This window comes from Coregonus lavaretus, assembly GCF_964263955.1.
Source record: "Coregonus lavaretus genome assembly, chromosome: 13".
NCBI classification, from domain to species: domain Eukaryota; kingdom Metazoa; phylum Chordata; class Actinopteri; order Salmoniformes; family Salmonidae; genus Coregonus; species Coregonus lavaretus.
Genome location: NC_140000.1, coordinates 15339409 through 15357374, shown reverse-complemented (window position 1 = coordinate 15357374; position 17966 = coordinate 15339409). Strand labels below are relative to the sequence as shown.

General features: G+C 44.2%; 1 protein-coding gene across 1 annotated transcript; it reads right to left on the bottom strand.

The window, feature by feature from the left end:
- Window positions 1-13569: 13569 nt before the first annotated feature.
- On the bottom strand, window positions 13570-17263 carry LOC311140338 (rRNA 2'-O-methyltransferase fibrillarin-like). Its single transcript, XM_084175358.1, has 8 exons — window positions 17124-17263; window positions 16001-16153; window positions 15649-15786; window positions 15208-15473; window positions 14910-15042; window positions 14711-14823; window positions 14364-14509; window positions 13570-14109 (listed from the first exon to the last, which is right to left on the bottom strand). Exons 1-8 carry the CDS (start codon window positions 17131-17133, stop codon window positions 14085-14087), a joined length of 984 nt encoding a protein of 327 aa, XP_084031484.1. The 5' UTR covers window positions 17134-17263; the 3' UTR covers window positions 13570-14084.
- Between the last annotated feature and the right edge of the window lie 703 nt (window positions 17264-17966).

Genomic DNA, 17966 nt, shown 5'->3' with positions numbered 1-17966 from the left:
ATTTGGATTATTTATTTCATGTAATTGGTGAAGTGAAATGAAAACAATAATTTGTTTCAACAAATTCTAAAAAATAAATAACAGAAAAGTGGTGCGTGCATATGTATTCACCCCCTTTGCTATGAAGCCCCTAAATAAGATCTGGTGCAACCAATTACCTTCAGAAGTCACATAATTAGTTAAATAAAGTCCACCTGTGTGCAATCTAAGTGTCACATGATCTGTCACATGATCTCAGTATATATACACACCTGTTCTGAAAGGCCCCAGAGACTGCAACACCACTAAGAAAGGGGCACCACCAAGCAAGCGGCACCATGAAGACCAAGGAGCTCTCCAAACGGGTCAGGGACAAAGTTGTGGAGGAGTATAGATCAGGGATGGATTATAAAAAAATATCAGAAACTTTGAACATCCCACGGAACACCATTAAATCCATTATAAAAAAATTGAAAGAATATGGCACCACAACAAACCTGCCAAGAGAGGCCCGCCCACCAAAACTCACGGACCAGGCAAGGAGGGCATTAATCAGAGGCAACAAAGAGACCAAAGATAACCCTGAAGGATCTACAAAGCTCCACAGCGGAGATTGGAGTATCTGGCCATAGGACCACTTTAAGCCGTACACTCCACAGAGCTGGGCTTTACGGAAGAGTGGCCAGAAAAAAGCCATTGCTTAAAGAAAAAATAAGTAAACATGTTTGGTGTTCGCCAAAAGGCATGTGGGAGACTCCCCAAACATATGGAAAAAGGTACTCTGGTCAGATGAGACTAAAATGGAGCTTTTTGGCCATCCAGGAAAACACAATGTCTGGCGCAAACCCAACACCTCTCATCACCCCGAGAACACCATCCCCACAGTGAAGTATGGTGGTGGCAGCATCATGCTGTGGGGGTGTTTTTCATCGGCAGGGACTGGGAAACTGGTCAGAATTGAAGGAATGATGGATGGCGCTAAATACAGGGAAATTCTTGAGGGAAACCTGTTTCAGTCTTCCAGAAATTTGAGACTGGGACGGAGGTTCACCTTCCAGCAGGACAATGACCCTAAGCATACTGCTAAAGCAACACTCGAGAAGTTTAAAGGGAAGCATTTTAATGTCTTGGAATGGCCTAGTCAAAGCCCAGACCTCAATCCAATTGAGAATCTGTGTATTGACTTAAAGATTGCTGTACACCAGCGGAACCCATCCAACTTGAAGGAGCTGGAGCAGTTTTGCCTTGAAGAATGGGGGAAAAATCCCAGTGGCTAGATGTGCCAAGCTTATAGCGACATACCCCAAGAGACTTGTAGCTGTAATTGCTGCAAAAGGTGGCTCTACAAAGTATTGACTTTGGGGGGGGGTGAATAGTTATGCACGCTCAAGTTCTGTTTTTTTGTCTTATTTCTTGTTTGTTCACAATAAAAAATATTTTGCATCTTCAAAGTGGTAGGCATGTTGTGTAAATCAAATGATACAAACAAAATAGGAAAAATGCCAAGGGGGTTGAATACTTTCGCAAGCCACTGTACCCCGGTGTACGGTATATACGGTATACTGCCCACAAAGCACTGTCAGCAACATGGAAGTGGAACACATTGCCACTGACAAAGATGGTTACAACATAACTAAACAAGCACCCTTTACGGACTTGTGTAAAGAAGAAAGGTGTCATGATTAGGGCCCTAGCCAGGAGGTCATGTTCATTTCTCCTAGCCAAGAGGACACATGTACTGGCCCTAGTCATGGTGATGTTACACGTTTTCTAACCATAAAGCTGATCAACATTCAAAGTGAATACTAACCTAAAAACTGACCAGACAGTTGGGAGGGAGCTGTTCTACAGAACAACTAGCATCTGTGGTTGTCCACAAGATCCAATGATTACAGAGTCCACCTTACACTTAAGAGTGATTAAATCAAATCAAATCAAATTTTATTGGTCACATGCGCCGAATACAACAGGTGCAGACATTACAGTGAAATGCTTACTTACAGCCCTTAACCAACAGTGCATTTATTTTAAACAAACAAGTAAGAATAAAACAACAACAAAAAAGTGTTGAGAAAAAAAGAGCAGAAGTAAAATAAAGTGACAGTAGGGAGGCTATATATACAGTAAAATAAAGTGACAGTAGGGAGGCTATATATACAGGGGGGTACCGTTGCATGGTCAATGTGCGGGGGCACCGGCTAGTTGAGGTAGTTGAGGTAATATGTACATGTGGGTAGAGTTAAAGTGACTATGCATAAATACTTAACAGAGTAGCAGCAGCGTAAAAAGGATGGGGTGGGGGGGCAGTGCAAATAGTCCGGGTAGCCATGATTAGCTGTTCAGGAGTCTTATGGCTTGGGGGTAGAAGCTGTTGAGAAGTCTTTTGGACCTAGACTTGGCACTCCGGTACCGCTTGCCATGCGGTAGCAGAGAGAACAGTCTATGACTAGGGTGGCTGGAGTCTTTGACAATTTTGAGGGCCTTCCTCTGACACCGCCTGGTATAGAGGTCCTGGATGGCAGGGAGCTTTGCCCCAGTGATGTACTGGGCCGTACGCACTACCCTCTGTAGTGCCTTGCGGTCAGAGGCCAAGCAGTTGCCATACCAGGCGGTGATGCAACCAGTCAGGATGCTCTCGATGGTGCAGCTGTAGAATTTTTTGAGGATCTGAGGACCCATGCCAAATCTTTTTAGTCTCCTGAGGGGGAATAGGCTTTGTCGTGCCCTCTTCACGACTGTCTTGGTGTGTTTGGACCATGATAGTTCGTTGGTGATGTGGACACCAAGGAACTTGAAGCTCTCAACCTGTTCCACTTCAGCCCCGTCGATGAGAATGGGGGCGTGCTCAGTCCTCTTTTTTTTCCTGTAGTCCACAATCATCTCCTTTGTCTTGGTCACGTTGAGGGAGAGGTTGTTGTCCTGGCACCACACGGCCAGATCTCTGACCTCCTCCCTATAGGCTGTCTCATCGTTGTCGGTGATCAGGCCTACCACTGTTGTGTCGTCGGCAAACTTAATGATGATGTTGGAGTCATGCCTGGCCATGCAGTCATGGGTGAACAGAGAGTACAGGAGGGGACTGAGCACGCACCCCTGAGGGGCCCCCGTGTTGAGGATCAGTGTGGCAGATGTGTTGTTACCTACCCTTACCACCTGGGGGCGGCCCGTCAGGAAGTCCAGGATCCAGTTGCAGAGGGAGGTGTTTAGTCCCAGGATCCTTAGCTTAGTGATGAGCTTAGAGGGCACTATGGTGTTGAATGCTGAGCTGTAGTCAATGAATAGCATTCTCACGTAGGTGTTCCTCTTGTCCAGGTGGGAAAGGGCAGTGTGGAGTGCGATAGAGATTGCATCATCTGTGGATCTGTTGGGGCGGTATGCAAATTGGAGTGGGTCTAGGGTTTCTGGGATTATGCTGTTGATGTGAGCCATGACCAGTCTTTCAAAGCACTTCATGGCTACAGACGTCAGTGCTACGGGTCGGTAGTCATTTAGGCAGGTTGTCTTAGAGTTCTTGGGCACGGGGACTATGGTGGTCTGCTTGAAACATGTTGGTATTACAGACTCAGTCAGGGACATGTTGAAAATGTCAGTGAAGACACTTGCCAGTTGGTCAGCACATGCTCGGAGTACACGTCCTGGTAATCCGTCTGGCCCTGCGGCCTTGTGAATGTTGACCTGCTTAAAAGTCTTACTCACATCGGCTACGGAGAGCGTGATCACATAGTCGTCCGGAACAGCTGGTGCTCTCGTGCATGCTTCAGTGTTGCTTGCCTCGAAGCGAGCATAGAAGTGGTTTAGCTCGTCTGGTAGGCTTGTGTCACTGGGCAGCTCGCGGCTGTGCTTCCCTTTGTAGTCTGTAATAGTTTTCAAGCCCTGCCACATCCGACGAGCGTCAGAGCCAGTGTAGTATGATTCAATCTTAGACCTGTATTGACTCTTTGCCTGTTTGATGGTTCGTCGGAGGTCATAGCGGGATTTCTTATAAGCGTCCGGGTTAGAGTCCCGTTCCTTGAAAGCGGCAGCTCTACCCTTTAGCTCAGTGCGGATGTTTCCTGTAATCCATGGCTTCTGGTTGGGGTATGTACGTACGGTCACTGTGGGGACGACATCATCGATGCACTTATTGATGAAGCCAGTGACTGATGTGGTGTACTCCTCAATGCTGTCTGAAGAATCCCGGAACATGTTCCAGTCTGTGCTAGCAAAACAGTCCTGTAGCTTAGCATCTGCGTCATCTGACCACTTTTTTATCAGCCGAATCACTGGTGCTTCCTGCTTCAGTTTTTGCTTATAAGCAGGAATCAGGAGGATAGAGTTATGGTCAGATTTGCCAAATGGAGGGCGAGGGAGAGCTTTGTATGCGTCTTTGTGTGTGGAGTAAAGGTGGTCTAGAGTTTTTTCCCCTCTGGTTGCACATTTAACATGCTGGTAGAAATGAGGTAGAACGGATTTAAGTTTCCCTGCATTAAAGTCCCCGGCCACTAGGAGCGCTGCATCTGGATGAGCGTTCTCCTGTTGATTAATGGCCTTGTACAACTCATTCAGTGCAATCTTAATGCCAGCATTGGTTTGTGGTGGTAAATAGACAGCTATGAAAAATATAGATGAAAACTCTCTTGGTAAATAGTGTGGTCTACAGCTTATCATAAGATACTCTACCTCAGGCGAGCAAAACCTAGAGACTTCCTTAGTATTTGATTTTGTGCACCAGCTGTTGTTTACAAATATACACAGACCGCCACCCTTTGCCTTACCAGAGTCTGCAGTTCTGTCCTGCCGATGTAGCGTATAGCCCGCTAGCTGAATGTTGTCATTGTTGTCGTTCAGCCACGACTCCGTGAAACATAAGATATTACAGTTTTTAATGTCCCGTTGGTAGGATAACCGTAATCTTAAATCGTCCATTTTATTCTCAAAAGATTGAACATTGGCTAATAGGATTGATGGGAGAGGCAGTTTACTCGTTCGCCGTCGGATCCTTACAAGGCACCCGGATCTGCGCCCACGATATCTCCGTCTCTTCCTCACGCGAATGACGGGGATCTGGGCCTTGTCGGGAGTCTGTAGAATATCCTTCGCGAACGCCTCGTTGAAGAAAAAGTCTTCGTCCAACGCGAGGTGAGTAATCGCTGTCCTGATATCCAGAAGCTCTCTTTGGTTATAAGAGACGATGGCAGAAACATTATGTACAAAATAAATTACAAATAACGCGGAAAAACACACATAGTAGTACAATTGGTTAGAGGGCTGTAAAACGGCAGCCATCTTCTTCCGGCGCTGTTCTATCGTAGAGCCTAGATTATGGACTGCTCTGGCAACAACATAAAAGTCTGGCCCTCTCAGAGTGACAGTGAGATGTTGACCGTGATGAGGGAGTTGCCCCCTTCGAGTCCAGAGTTCTTCCATCCTGGTTAGTGGGAACCAAAGGTGTGCAGGCTTTTGTTCCAGACCAGTACTAACACATTAAACTAAAAAAAGGTTTTGGTGATATGTTGATTAGTTGAGTCAGGTGTGTTAGTCCTGGGCTTAAGCAAAAGCCTGCCCTTCACATTCTGTGCGTCTTCAGACCCAGGGTTGAACAACATTTAATTTCCAGACCAGCCAGGCTTAGCCCAGCAGTGACTCACCCCAGGGAGGGCACACACCCAGGGACCTGTCCACCACACCGGCAGCTCTCCAACAGGCCCAGCACTGTTCAGAAAGGCCACTGTGCCTGCCACTACACAAACAAGGGTAGGAGAACATGGCGTCATGCTTAATAAACCACTCATAAATAAACACACACACACTAAATCAACCACCCCAATGACCCCATGTACGCCCATATATAGTGTAAATACACCTACATACTGGAAATGACCCAGCGCCTCCTCAAGAGACAACTTTCTGAAATTGTGGAGGGAAGCGGTGACCTGTGGCAGGGTGGTAAGCTTTTTGGAATTTATTCAGGATTCATGAAGACAATCAACAAATCTACAACAATCCACAGTAGTAGGTCTACATACAGTTCTCAAGGAGCTATAATATAAATCAAAACTGTTCATTACGGGACAAGTTTAGGATAACAACCACTAACCATTTCACCTTATGTCCCTGGCTGGCAGGTCACCTGTATGATGATGGTTGATGGTTAAAGGCTCCCCTCTCCATGCCCCAGTCAGGAGCCAGGGCTGAGCACTCCTCTACCTGCCAGCGAGTGGTGAAGGAGCCAGTGTAGTGTGTTGCCTTTCATTAGTCATTTATGAGCCATTTGAAGAACTGAGAGAAAAGTGCATTAAAAGGAGACAGGAAATTAACAGGGGCAGGGCAAGAGAAAGTGAGAATTAGCCTGGCGTGGTCCTTTGTGGAAGTTACTAATCAAAAACACTGATCTGGGGTCAGGTGTCCTATTCCTCGAACTGCACAAACACCTCTGGTACGATGCTACCAAACTGATCAGTAAACAGTTTGTCACCATCCAAACCCAAGACCTACACCTTCGGTACAGATGAATGATAGAGGATGGCGGACAGACAGGAAGGGAAATATGTGAATGAATGAATAACGTACAAAAGCAGCTCTGCATTTTAAGGTTAAGCTTGGGCAGAAAGTTGCAGGAAATACGAATCACTATTGCATTCTGTTTATGTCTTATGATAAACTTGGGCTAATTAATTAATTTAGTTGATTCCCTAGTTCAATAAATGTTTTAATATTGTTGAATTCCGTTTTAAAGGGTAAGTAGCATGAACGTAACCACATGTAACATGGATTTGCATTAGTTATTTATTATATAAAACCGATCAGAATTCCGAAGTCATGTCGGAAAAATATTTTGAAAGACTCCTTGAAAGACAGGGGGCGGGGCTTGGTGTGTGGAAAGAGAGACACGACTCAAGTAGCAAACGGAGTAAACTATAAAAACGACAATATTACACGCGGCAGAGTGGCGTAAGACATTTAACAAACCAAGCATTGAAATACTGGTATGCAAGGTAAAGTAAAAACCCAAACCGGTCCGTGCATCAATACCGGTATATAGTCAAATACGGTATACTGCCCTTGATGTGTGAATGATATAAGTCACTCCAGGAGCATAACTGAAGTTGAATGGGCTACTTCTTTATTAAAAGTCTACATTTCAGTATCATAACCTTCATCAGTGGCACCTCAGGAAAGGTGCTACCATGGCCCATTCTAGGTCTATACAGTCAAGGCGCACTTCGGATAGGGAAGAAGTAGAACCACTAATAACCAGCTTTAGCCATGTTATAAAATCACACCAGAGCTATTGGTGCAGACTCCGCTCAAGATGTTATAGCAACCACCAACCAACTACTCAGTGGTCTTGTCTGCAGCTGTCAATTAACCTAGAAGAGATGCACTAGTTTTCAAACAGACTGAGCATTTCCACTTCAGTTACTGGTCTGTACCACAAGGCTGGGCTTGAATTCTGACTTGGTGGGTGTCATGATTGATGTACAGATGACAACGCTCATCTCAGTTCTTGAAATATACTTTGATTCACATCTGTTCAAGAAAAAAGGTATTTGACATGATATCCTGAAAAGGAGGATATGGGTTAAATGGAAGGAGAGAAGGGGGGGAGAGAAGAATGGTTGTGGGTTTCTTGTAGCTTGCCTGGTTGCTCCTGGCAACAGCAGGGGGAGAAATTGGAACTGTGGGATTACAGTAGTGTCCTTCAGTTTTTAAGATGCTGAGCTTTCCCCAATAGTTATCATTCAAAATTAGATTTTAAAAAATGTTATGGTCATGCTAATCGCTGTAGTTTTTAATACATATAACGATTCAAAGAGGAATCAACTTATGTAATTATGATCGCTATGCTCACTTACTTAAATGACTGATGACAAATGTACATGTGATGCCATTGATCGAATCCATTCTAAGCATTCCTCCATTGCAAATTGATCTAAACATTCACTTTATGCAGAGTTTACTGAATGACCTAGCATATGGAATGTCCTTTGCCTTCTCTCACATCCAACATTTTCCAGTTTCCATAACATTAAAGGTTCTGAGAGTTATAAACACCATTCTAAGAACACAAAGCTGATCAGACATGATCAGATGTTGAATTGGCTGAAGAAGTAGAGGTTTAGCAGCCAACTCTGTGGTTACATTGTGCAGGTAGGCCAGTCTTGAAACTCAAACTTCACTGAGACACATGCCAGTCAAGGTGTGGTGGTCATGAACCAAAGGTGCAAGCAGAGACCTCATATAGTCTGTGCCCGAGAGAGCATCAGTGAACGTACTGGTACACTCACTAGTGTGTCTCCCAGATTTTTCCTTCAGAGGGACACTGAGGGCCCCAAAATCAGTATCCAGGGGCACCTAAAACCAACATTTCCTATAGAAACGAATCTAAGACAAGATACGGGGCAACATATCTAGGCTGAGATGAGGGCGATGTTAGGGGAAACACTGCACGTGGACAACTTGAGTACTGCAGAGGTAGTGAAGTTGCTGTGCATCAGGAAATGGGTTCATTTAGAGCCACATCAAAATCAAATGTGCTTTTAGAGGGCTGGAGAAGTGGGGTGGGGTTGTCCTCTCAGAGAGAGATAGAGACACTGAGGGCAAAGTCACATTGGGACTACTGGACAGGAATAGAAGAGGGAGGGGAAGGGGCGTGGTGGGCAGGTTTAATAGGTGACAGACAGGCTGCAGTTCAATCCACCCCGGTCCGAGTAACGTTCCAGGCCCTACTAAAGCCCACGTGCAAACTTTCTCTCTACAGTAAACTCACTGAACCCGTTTCCTTCCAGTCCCTCTCTAACACACTTTAAGGAATTGTGCTCAAAGGGGACTGCCTCGAAAAGTGTGGGCTATGGACTGTGCCTTCTCGGTAACAGGCAAGACACCGCTTCCGCTGTAAATCAAGTTTGCCACCGTGTAAAAGCTAGGAGGGGGGGGACGACTATGAACTTGTGAGCGAGTGGATGTCTCCGCTTCCCCTCCCTAAGCTATCAAACTCAGGAGTAAATCAATAGATGAATGGGGAAGGCCCCCTCAAGTGGTCTCTCCAAAGACAAACAAGCGATCGGTTGACTCACCAGTGCCAGGTTCACCAGAAAAAGAGCATGGAAAGGGGGTGGGGGACAAGCTGCTACCTGGGTTGAAGTTACTAGATTAGAGTAAGACTCCGAATTAGAGACGGCCACCCACATCATCATTATCGCTACTAGGCTTCATGACACACACAAACTCACCGACTTGCACCTGCAAACGCCGGCACAAACTTTTCACACATGCTCACCGGTAAAACAGTGGCATGCCCTTTGACTGGACCAAGTGCTCATGAGCTCTAATATTTATTTGCAACATGACCGGAAAGTCATCCTTGCAGGCGAGCATCTCATCAGCCCGGAATCACGCTCCCACAAACACCCAGCTTGCCTGACACATAAAACAACACCTCTTCACACAGTCAGTCTTTTGGTGACCAGTCTTGGCCAGGGGTCCCTCCACACCAACTTGCTGCACTTCACAGTCGTATCAAGGTTCGGTACAATGAAGTTAGTCAGTCAGTCCATTCACAACAGCGTGTCACTCTGCTACCGGTACCAAAAGAAACCTTGAACAGAGCTTTTCTCTCACCCAAATTGAGAGGGAAAGAAAACTAGAGAGGGGGGTGTATAGGCCTACAACATGAAGCTATGGTATGGAGGGATGTACTGCACGCTCAAGTTGGTCTTTCAATATCTTGGCAAGCGAATGTATCACAACTGTGTATTCAGCAAAGCTTTTGACAAAATTAATGGGTCATTGTCACGTGCAGTCAAATGGTCTTAATGTGGTTCAGAATGTTAAACCACAATAAATGACATTGACCAAATCCATGGTAATCATCCATGCAACTTGGAAGTACAGCATTTACTGAGAATCATCCATTTTAATGCTCCAGATGTATGAGGACATGCAACACCACAAGAAAGAATCATGACTCAGTAGTAGCTTAGAGACAATGTCAAACTGCACCCAACCTTTCACCTAAAAACTAATGAGGGAATAATTTTTCTGGTTAGGGTTTACAAACATATGATGGATGTGGATGAGGGATACATTCATTAAGATCAAAATACATCAAATTCTGATGGCATAAAATTATAACGACATATGCATTAACATGTAATAACGGTTTCACTTTGGTGCAGTGGTAACAGTAAGAGAATGAAGCCAACATGGTAAGGACAGAGGAAAGTGAATCCATTTTGAACCGGCGTTTCTACTTCAGCAAGGGGCTTGTTCATAATGCTACATGGAAATGAAGGGTGTAGGCACCGAGATTTATCCAGGGTATGACTTTGCGACAAAGGTTATTCAAAATAGAAAATATACTCCAACAAATACACAATAACAGACTGCTTTTCACAGTCTTAGGTGGCAATTTAATCAGAAACTGCATGTCCCTCCCAATTCACACGCGTGTGAACGTATGAAGATCCAAGGGTTGTAATGTCATCCTTCATACCGAATTCAAAATATATATATATATTATGACATTCTTTAACGTAGCGGTCTTTCCTGAATCACCACGCACAGCCTTCGTCAGAGATTACAATACCCTTCTTCAATGTCTTCCTGTGAATTCTAAAATGCAGTTTGCAGCGGATTTTGGGCATTCCCTTTAAAATATTTGCATTGCAGATAAAATTAGGCCGGAGTGATTAAGAATATGGCATCCATCATTCCTCAATTTTACCACAAGTAGGAACAGTGGCTATGTTATGCATTGAAAAGGGAGGATATCCCAGTCATACATCAAATCGTAATCAGTCCATGATGAGGCATGCTCATGGACAGCTTACAAGGCCAACACTGCCCATACAACATATTGAGACTACTGGCCTGGCCAGGGTGACTTTTGATAATCCTACTTCATTCCTACATTGCAGCTGAGAATGTGATTTCTAAAAGATGCAAAAGGGTAGTCTGAACTAGCCTCGGATACATTGTAGCTGTCTATCGCAGTTTTCCATCATGGCGAATCACAACCAACGCTGCTGATCTACATTGCAAGGCATCACTACGGGGGAAATGTACCTACTAGATAGATTGTCCACAACGTGTACAAATCGATAAATAATGTTACAAGCCAAGTGAATGTCCTGTACAATTAACTAGCACCATTGTGATTGAAAATGGCATCTTGATGCTGAGGTTGGAGGACATGGGAGTGTACGGAAGGTGCTTTTTGTATGGATGTCAGTTTATCATCATGGTCTTCTTCACACACAAAACGACTGATGACAAAAATGGCATCTGTACAACAAATGAGTTAAAACCCAGTGAGTGAATAAACTAAGCTTCTCTCTTACCTCAGGCGGCGGTTCGTTTCCAGCTTCCCGGGGCAGCCATTATCAGTATTCCCTCTCTCCCTCCGTCCTAGCCTCCACCACAGGTACCGGGCAGAATAAGAACCGGTAAACCAATCCCCCCACCCCCCCCCAACCACCACCCCCAAACTGTCACCCCTCTGATGGGTGAGATATCCTAATAACGAGAGGGTAGTGTCGTTTTTGCAATAAATTCCCGTCAAAACTTGGGTCTTCAGTGAAAGTTAGTCTCCAAAACGCAGTCCAGCAAGAGCGCAAGATCAACTCGGAGGTTCGGCGCGGTCCGCCCGGCGCAGTGCAAGCTAGCTAATTGAGCAGTTCACAGGTAACAGATGTGGTACCGCTTGGGGTAGCATGGCGATGGCTAGGTTGTCATCCAAAATACACCTTATTTGTCTTCTTATCTCCCCATTGATTGTTAATTCTTTCGTGGCCTCTGTTTCACTCAAAAAACCTTTAGCAAGCGGGCAAACGTTGGGTTTATTTTAGCTACTGAGTCTGGGAGGCTAGCTAGCTAGCTGGCTAACTAGCTAGCTTTCACTGTAACAGTTAGTACTACTATCCAACTACGTGTTGTGGTGGGTGGAGGGGATGCGAGGACTGTTTAAATAAAAAATAAACGATTCAAATAAAATTGGGGTATTTCCGTTGCACCGCTATAACTAGCGATGTGCATTCGCAAGGGACCCCCCCTCTCTGGCCGTTAATCTCGATCACTCCACAGACAGCACTAGCAATGGCTTCGACTAGGGTCTGCACGAAAAGCGCGCCCCCGACACGAAGCTCGTTCCCGCTTGATTGAGTTGCATTCCCCCTACAAAATGGCCGCCAAAACAAACCAACGACAGTCAGAAGCTACTGTCCTTGGTGCGGAATTAAACATCACATGGATAGCCTGTTCATAATCTAACATAGCGGTAATACATTTTTATGCAAACTGCCTCGGCATTAAAACGGTCGAAATTAGGTTTTAGGGTGAGTTAGCTAGTAAGGTAGGTAGCTAGCCAACGTTGCTAGTTAGCAAGATCGTGCATGTTGCCTCAACGGCAAACCTTGACCGTTAACACCTTAGCGAACGAACTCGCTAAATGAGTACATTTAGATTCACGGACATGCTGTTACATATGTTTAGCTATTTAAATAATCATCTTAATACTGGTAAATTAGAAATCTCAATTCATTACATGTTTAGTCATTTAGCAGACGCTCTTATTCAGAGCGACTTACAGTTAGTGAGTACATACATTCATGCATTCTGTGCATGAAAATCGCATGAGTGTTATCTAATGTTGGCTAGCTAACGCGTTGGGTAAATTACCGTTAACTAACGTTAGGCCTGCTAAGGGTCAACATTTTCTGAGGGACTGTCATACTACCGGCACCTAACTAGTTAACACCAATTTGTCAATCATAATATCGCATCAGCTAACCATCAATCATGTTCAAATTACCCGCCTCATTAGCGATAACCACTGCCCAATCTGTATGCTCGTCCACTCACTTAAAATGGCCGCGGTCACCCCCAGGGATGAAAATAATAATCTTTGTATTTAGTCGCGCGAGTTCACATAATCGCTGCTGTTTTAGTACTTGCAGCTAGTCACCAACAGTTAAACGGTCATTTGGTAACGGTGAACACAATTTGGCCACGATGTGTACCCGCCCCCCTAATTTTCGTCATTACTCAAAAGCGCGTTCACATGAAGTTAATCCATATCAAACTATACTGAACAAAATATAAAGGTACATGAAACAATTTTACCGAGTTACAGTTCATATAAATTAATCAGTCAATCTATGGATTTCACGACTGTGTAGGGGCGCAGCCATGGGTGTCCCTGGGAGGGCATAGGCCCACCCACTAGAGAGCCAGGCCCAGCTAATCAGAATGAGTTTTTCCCCCAAAATGTGCTTTATTACAGACAGGAATACTCAACACCCCACACTTCCGCAGGTGAAGAAGCCGGAAGTGGAGGTCCTGCGCTAGCGTGGGTACACGTAGTCTGCGGTTGAGGCTGGTTGGATGTACTGCCAAATTCTCTAAAACACTGAGGCGGCTTATGGTAGAGAAACGACCATTTATAACCCTGGCAACAGCTCTGGTGCACATTCCTGCAGTCAACATGCTAATTGCACACTCCCTGAACTTGAATTTATATTTTTGTTCAGTATAGTTCTGAGTGACCATATCTTATGTCACGACAACATTGTTCCTCTGACCAGGTCTAAAAATGCAGGACTAAATCAAATATACAATCACACTGTTTTAATAAAAAAAAGTCAAGGTACAATATCACATTTAAGTCAAACATACACATGGGTGTAAGCCAGTCTTGTTTTAACATCAAGCAAGAAAAATTATACATCTGACTTTGTGACTCAAGGATAAACTGAAATAGTTGCTCTTTAAAAGCAGATTACAAATTAATGTGAATATTTAACAAAACTAAAAGTTAAATCAATATATCAGGCTTTCCCTCTGTACAGTACTTTACATGGCACTACAGAGTTAATTAGGGAAGTGAATTCCACCCCAACACCCTCTCCCCAGACACAAAGACAGTTATGTACTTCTAAAGCGACAGACAAGCAACCGTCCGACCTCTGGAGACGGGCATACTAAAATGGACAGTTCAGATATGGGTGTAAGCATGTTGGGGTCCAATCAGTGCCTCGCTAAATCCCGGTGCTGCGCAATTCCCCCCCCCTCGTGGCAGAGGTGGGTCCACAGAAAAAGTCACTATGCCACAGCTGCTAAGGGCCAGTTCACTTCTTATTCTTGGGGGCAGGTCTGTAAGAAATAATATTTGATAAATTCAAAAGAAAACATTCCGTAAAAGCTTTGAAATGAACTTGATGCCAAAACTCAGATGTATAGAGATGAATTTAAACCAAAATCTGCATTTAAACCATTTCAAAAGCGAGTTTTTATTTTATTTTCTTCAATAGTGACCAGGGGCGTGCAACTATAGTTGTCCATCACAGACATCACAGTTCTTTTTTTACGTGACCCGTGTATATTTATAAACACAAGCATTTCCTCACCTGTAGACTCCTACTACGATGGCGTGATCTCTCTCATAAGGCTCCAGTGTCAGCTGCTCCTGGGGCTTCATGTTTTCTGAGCCCATCTTCTTCACCTCCGCAGCAAATACAGCCTCCGGTGCTGCCGTTGAATCAATGCAGTTTGCCTGGAGGGAGACGAGACAAATTTACTTTAATCCCACTGCACCTGAAACACGGCCCTCAGTAACAGTAATCTAGGTTGCTCCTAAAATCTAAAGCTTTGCAGTTCAATGTCTAATATCTTAGTTTGACTGCTTAAGAATAGTATTCCCGAAGATAGCACCACTAACTCAATAACACAGCTTCTTGCACAGTCAGTGTTTTACCTTGATTGAGATGACAAAATGCCCTCCGTTCTTGAGGAAGTTGTGAGCGTTGAGTGCAACAATTCTGGTCTGATCAGGCTGGGCCACATCAGCGAAGATGACATCTACCATGCCTGCACAAAGAGGGTTCAGCAAGAGTTGGTAAAACATCCATAAACCACCAGCCTTTTTGCATCAGTGTATGATTTTGATGACTTACCAACAAGCATGCGGTATTTGTGTGGATGCCGGGCGTCCTCAATGATGGGAATTATGTTGGTTCTCTTTTTGGCAACATTGAGCAGATCACGTCCTGACCTGTGAGAGAACTCTACAGCATACACAAGACCCTCCTGCAAAACAGAGAGGAAAAGTCTGTCATTACATGTACAGGGGTCAAAGGAATGAAGGTCCACACTTCATTGTGATAAACGTTTTAATAGTTCTAAACAAGACCATTATCGAGTAGGCCAACTAAACCAATGATAGTTCTGATTATGTGGGAAAAATATACTCACAGGTCCAACGATGTCTGACACGTGGGACACTGTCGTCCCTGATGCGGCTCCCAGGTACATGACCTTCGAGCCAGGTTTGATGTGGATCTGGTCAACTCCTCCCAAGATGGCTGCTGCCAGCTTTGACCGGAAAGGATTCCACGCTCTGTACTCAATCTTTGTTTCCCCTTCCTCTACGTTCATCCTTTTTTCTCCATACACGGACTCTCCAATCACCATGTTCTTTGTCACCAGGGCATCTTCCTTACCACGGCAGATGAACACTCCTGAGGGTGGAAAAAAGGACTTATGAAATTACAACACTCCGATACATTGGGAAGTTTAAGAAAATAAAAAATTGTGCATAGAGTGGGTGCTGCTGACCAATACAAACAATAGTGCAACTACAGGCCTCTGCTGGAGACAGCTTGTATTGCACAGCTCCCCAACGTTTCCACTCACCTTCATGTCTATGAGGCTCCACTGTGACTTTCCTGCCCGCCCCGAAGCCCCCACGTCCACCTCTACCCCTGGGGGTGCCACGACCACCTCCACGGCCTCTGAAGCCACCCTCGCCACTTGGAGACCTAAATCCACCTCCTGTAACAGGCAAATAACACTTAATGTCCAGTTCTTGCCCAAATTTTAAAAATGGCAGTTGCAAGAAACGTAATGTGTTAAGTCACGAGGTTGACTTGACTTCGAAAATGTGATAAGAATGCTTGTCAGTCAGGTACACTTACACAAGACGGAACAAGCATGCATCTATAAGCTTAAAAACCTGTAAAATAAAATCTAGCTATGTTTGACTTACCACCACCTCTGCCTCTGAAACCTCCTCGTCCACCTCTATCGCCAAAACCTCCCCGTCCACCTCTATCGCCAAAACCTCCCCGTCCACCACCTCTGTCTCCAAAGCTCCCTCTTCCTCGGAAGCCTCCCCGATCACCACCCCGAGGGCTGAATCCTAAAAGAATGAAGGAAGATTGTGAAAATTGAGATTGACATTCAAATCTGTATGGCGCATGACATGCTGCCAGGGCCTGGTGTAAACAAATGAATGAGATGCTTCGGATTGATGGTGCATGCTATAGTGTAGATGACTTCTAGAATCATAGATCCCAACTACTAATGCATGCTTATTTGTCTTACAGCCATGATAGCTGTAAGTAGTTTAGTGGCTAAATACATGTTCATTTCACCGCCTGTGATGATTTGATACCCTAATAGCGGATTTAAGGGGTACAACAAAGAACTTGGAAATGGAATAGGATATTCCATATTTTTTTATGTCTCGGTGTTAGTTCGCCTGCTAACTAGAATATTGCATTTCAGCTCGAGGGGTAACCCAAAGATAATGAGTAAACAGCATGACATTGCCGTGTATGAATCTAGCTAATGCAATGGTCTAGTTAGTTAGTTACCTACTTACCAATCCTAGCAGGTTGAGAGTACATGTTCCAATAACGTTTGACCTATATTTGGCTAGGCAATCAAAAATAAATCAAATGGCACGTTTTAAGGCAAAATAACAAGAATACGTGTGGTGTGCGAACAATGGCTACCTAGATTGCTAGCTAGCTCCTTGCGTATGAGCTCGCGAGGAACACGTGTTTAGTTTTCGTGCCATGCGGGCTGCATCATTGCGGAAAAATTGCGTTAAATCACAGCATAAGTAAAGACAGTCCAAACACTTTAATATTAATGCTCATTAGTGAAATTGAACACAAACACGTCGTACTTGTAACTGAATAGTTAGCTACATGCACTATTTACGTTTCGTCCAAGTTGTGTGAGATAAATCATGGCTACTGCTCGCACCACACCCGGCCGGAAGATTAAACAATTTCACACATATTTGGCCTTCATAATAGTAAGACTTTGACGGGCATTTAAATTATGTATCCCCATTTACTCAATTTATCAAATAAACTTACCTGGTCTCATTTTTGGTCGATTGCTGTGCTCTCAATCTAAAACAGCTCGAGCTTGCTTTACCCGGTTTTCTCTTCTTCTGAACACGCAGCACACATTACCTACCAATGTGGCCATGCGTCATCAGACTCCTCCTTCCCATGATACACCACGGTCTGGACGCTTGTAATTGCATTTTTTGTCGCCACCTAGCTTGGATGTCCGTAAATACACCCAAGTCGTTTTTGCTCATCTTTATCAAGGGTGTCAATAATTTCGGACTTTCTAGTCTTGAGGCCAACACTGTAGAGGTAAAAATACTGCCTGCAGTCCTGACGGATCATAAAGTCATATGGCTGACTGTACAAATGTGCAGTAATGATGATACGAAATACTCTGGTGGTTATTGGAAATTGAATAACTCATTGTTATTGCATGATGATTTAAAAAATCTGATTAAGAATCTAATTTCTGTTTACTGGAATTTAGCTACCTCTAATGAAGAATATGGGAAATATTGGGAACTGCTGAAATTTAAAATCCGCACAGCCTGTTTTAATGAGAAAGCTAAATTGAATGATTTACAGAATCAACTAGATACATTTTATGAGGAAAAGGCTAGAGGAGCCTTCATAAGATCCAGAAAACAATGGCTTGAAAAAGGCGAAAAGAACAGTAGATACTTTTTTAATTTGAAAAAGAGGAGAGGGGAACTCAACACACTTCGGAAACGTGAGATTAATGGGGTAACCTCTGAGGATAGAGAGTTGTTATCAGACTTTACCACTAAGTTTTGTGAGAATCTTTACTCCTTAGATAACAGTTTGAGTGGCTCTAAGGATCTCCTTGATTCTATAGAGAATGTT

What these genes read in the sequence shown, in the direction of transcription:
- LOC311140338 (XM_084175358.1), bottom strand. An exon ending in TTTCAGAGGCAGAGGTGGTG is followed by an intron (nt 15,787 to 16,000) that starts GTAAGTCAAACA and finishes TGCCTGTTACAG; the next exon opens with GAGGTGGATTTAGGTCTCCA. An exon ending in TGTCAGACATCGTTGGACCT is followed by an intron (nt 15,043 to 15,207) that starts GTGAGTATATTT and finishes TCTGTTTTGCAG; the next exon opens with GAGGGTCTTGTGTATGCTGT.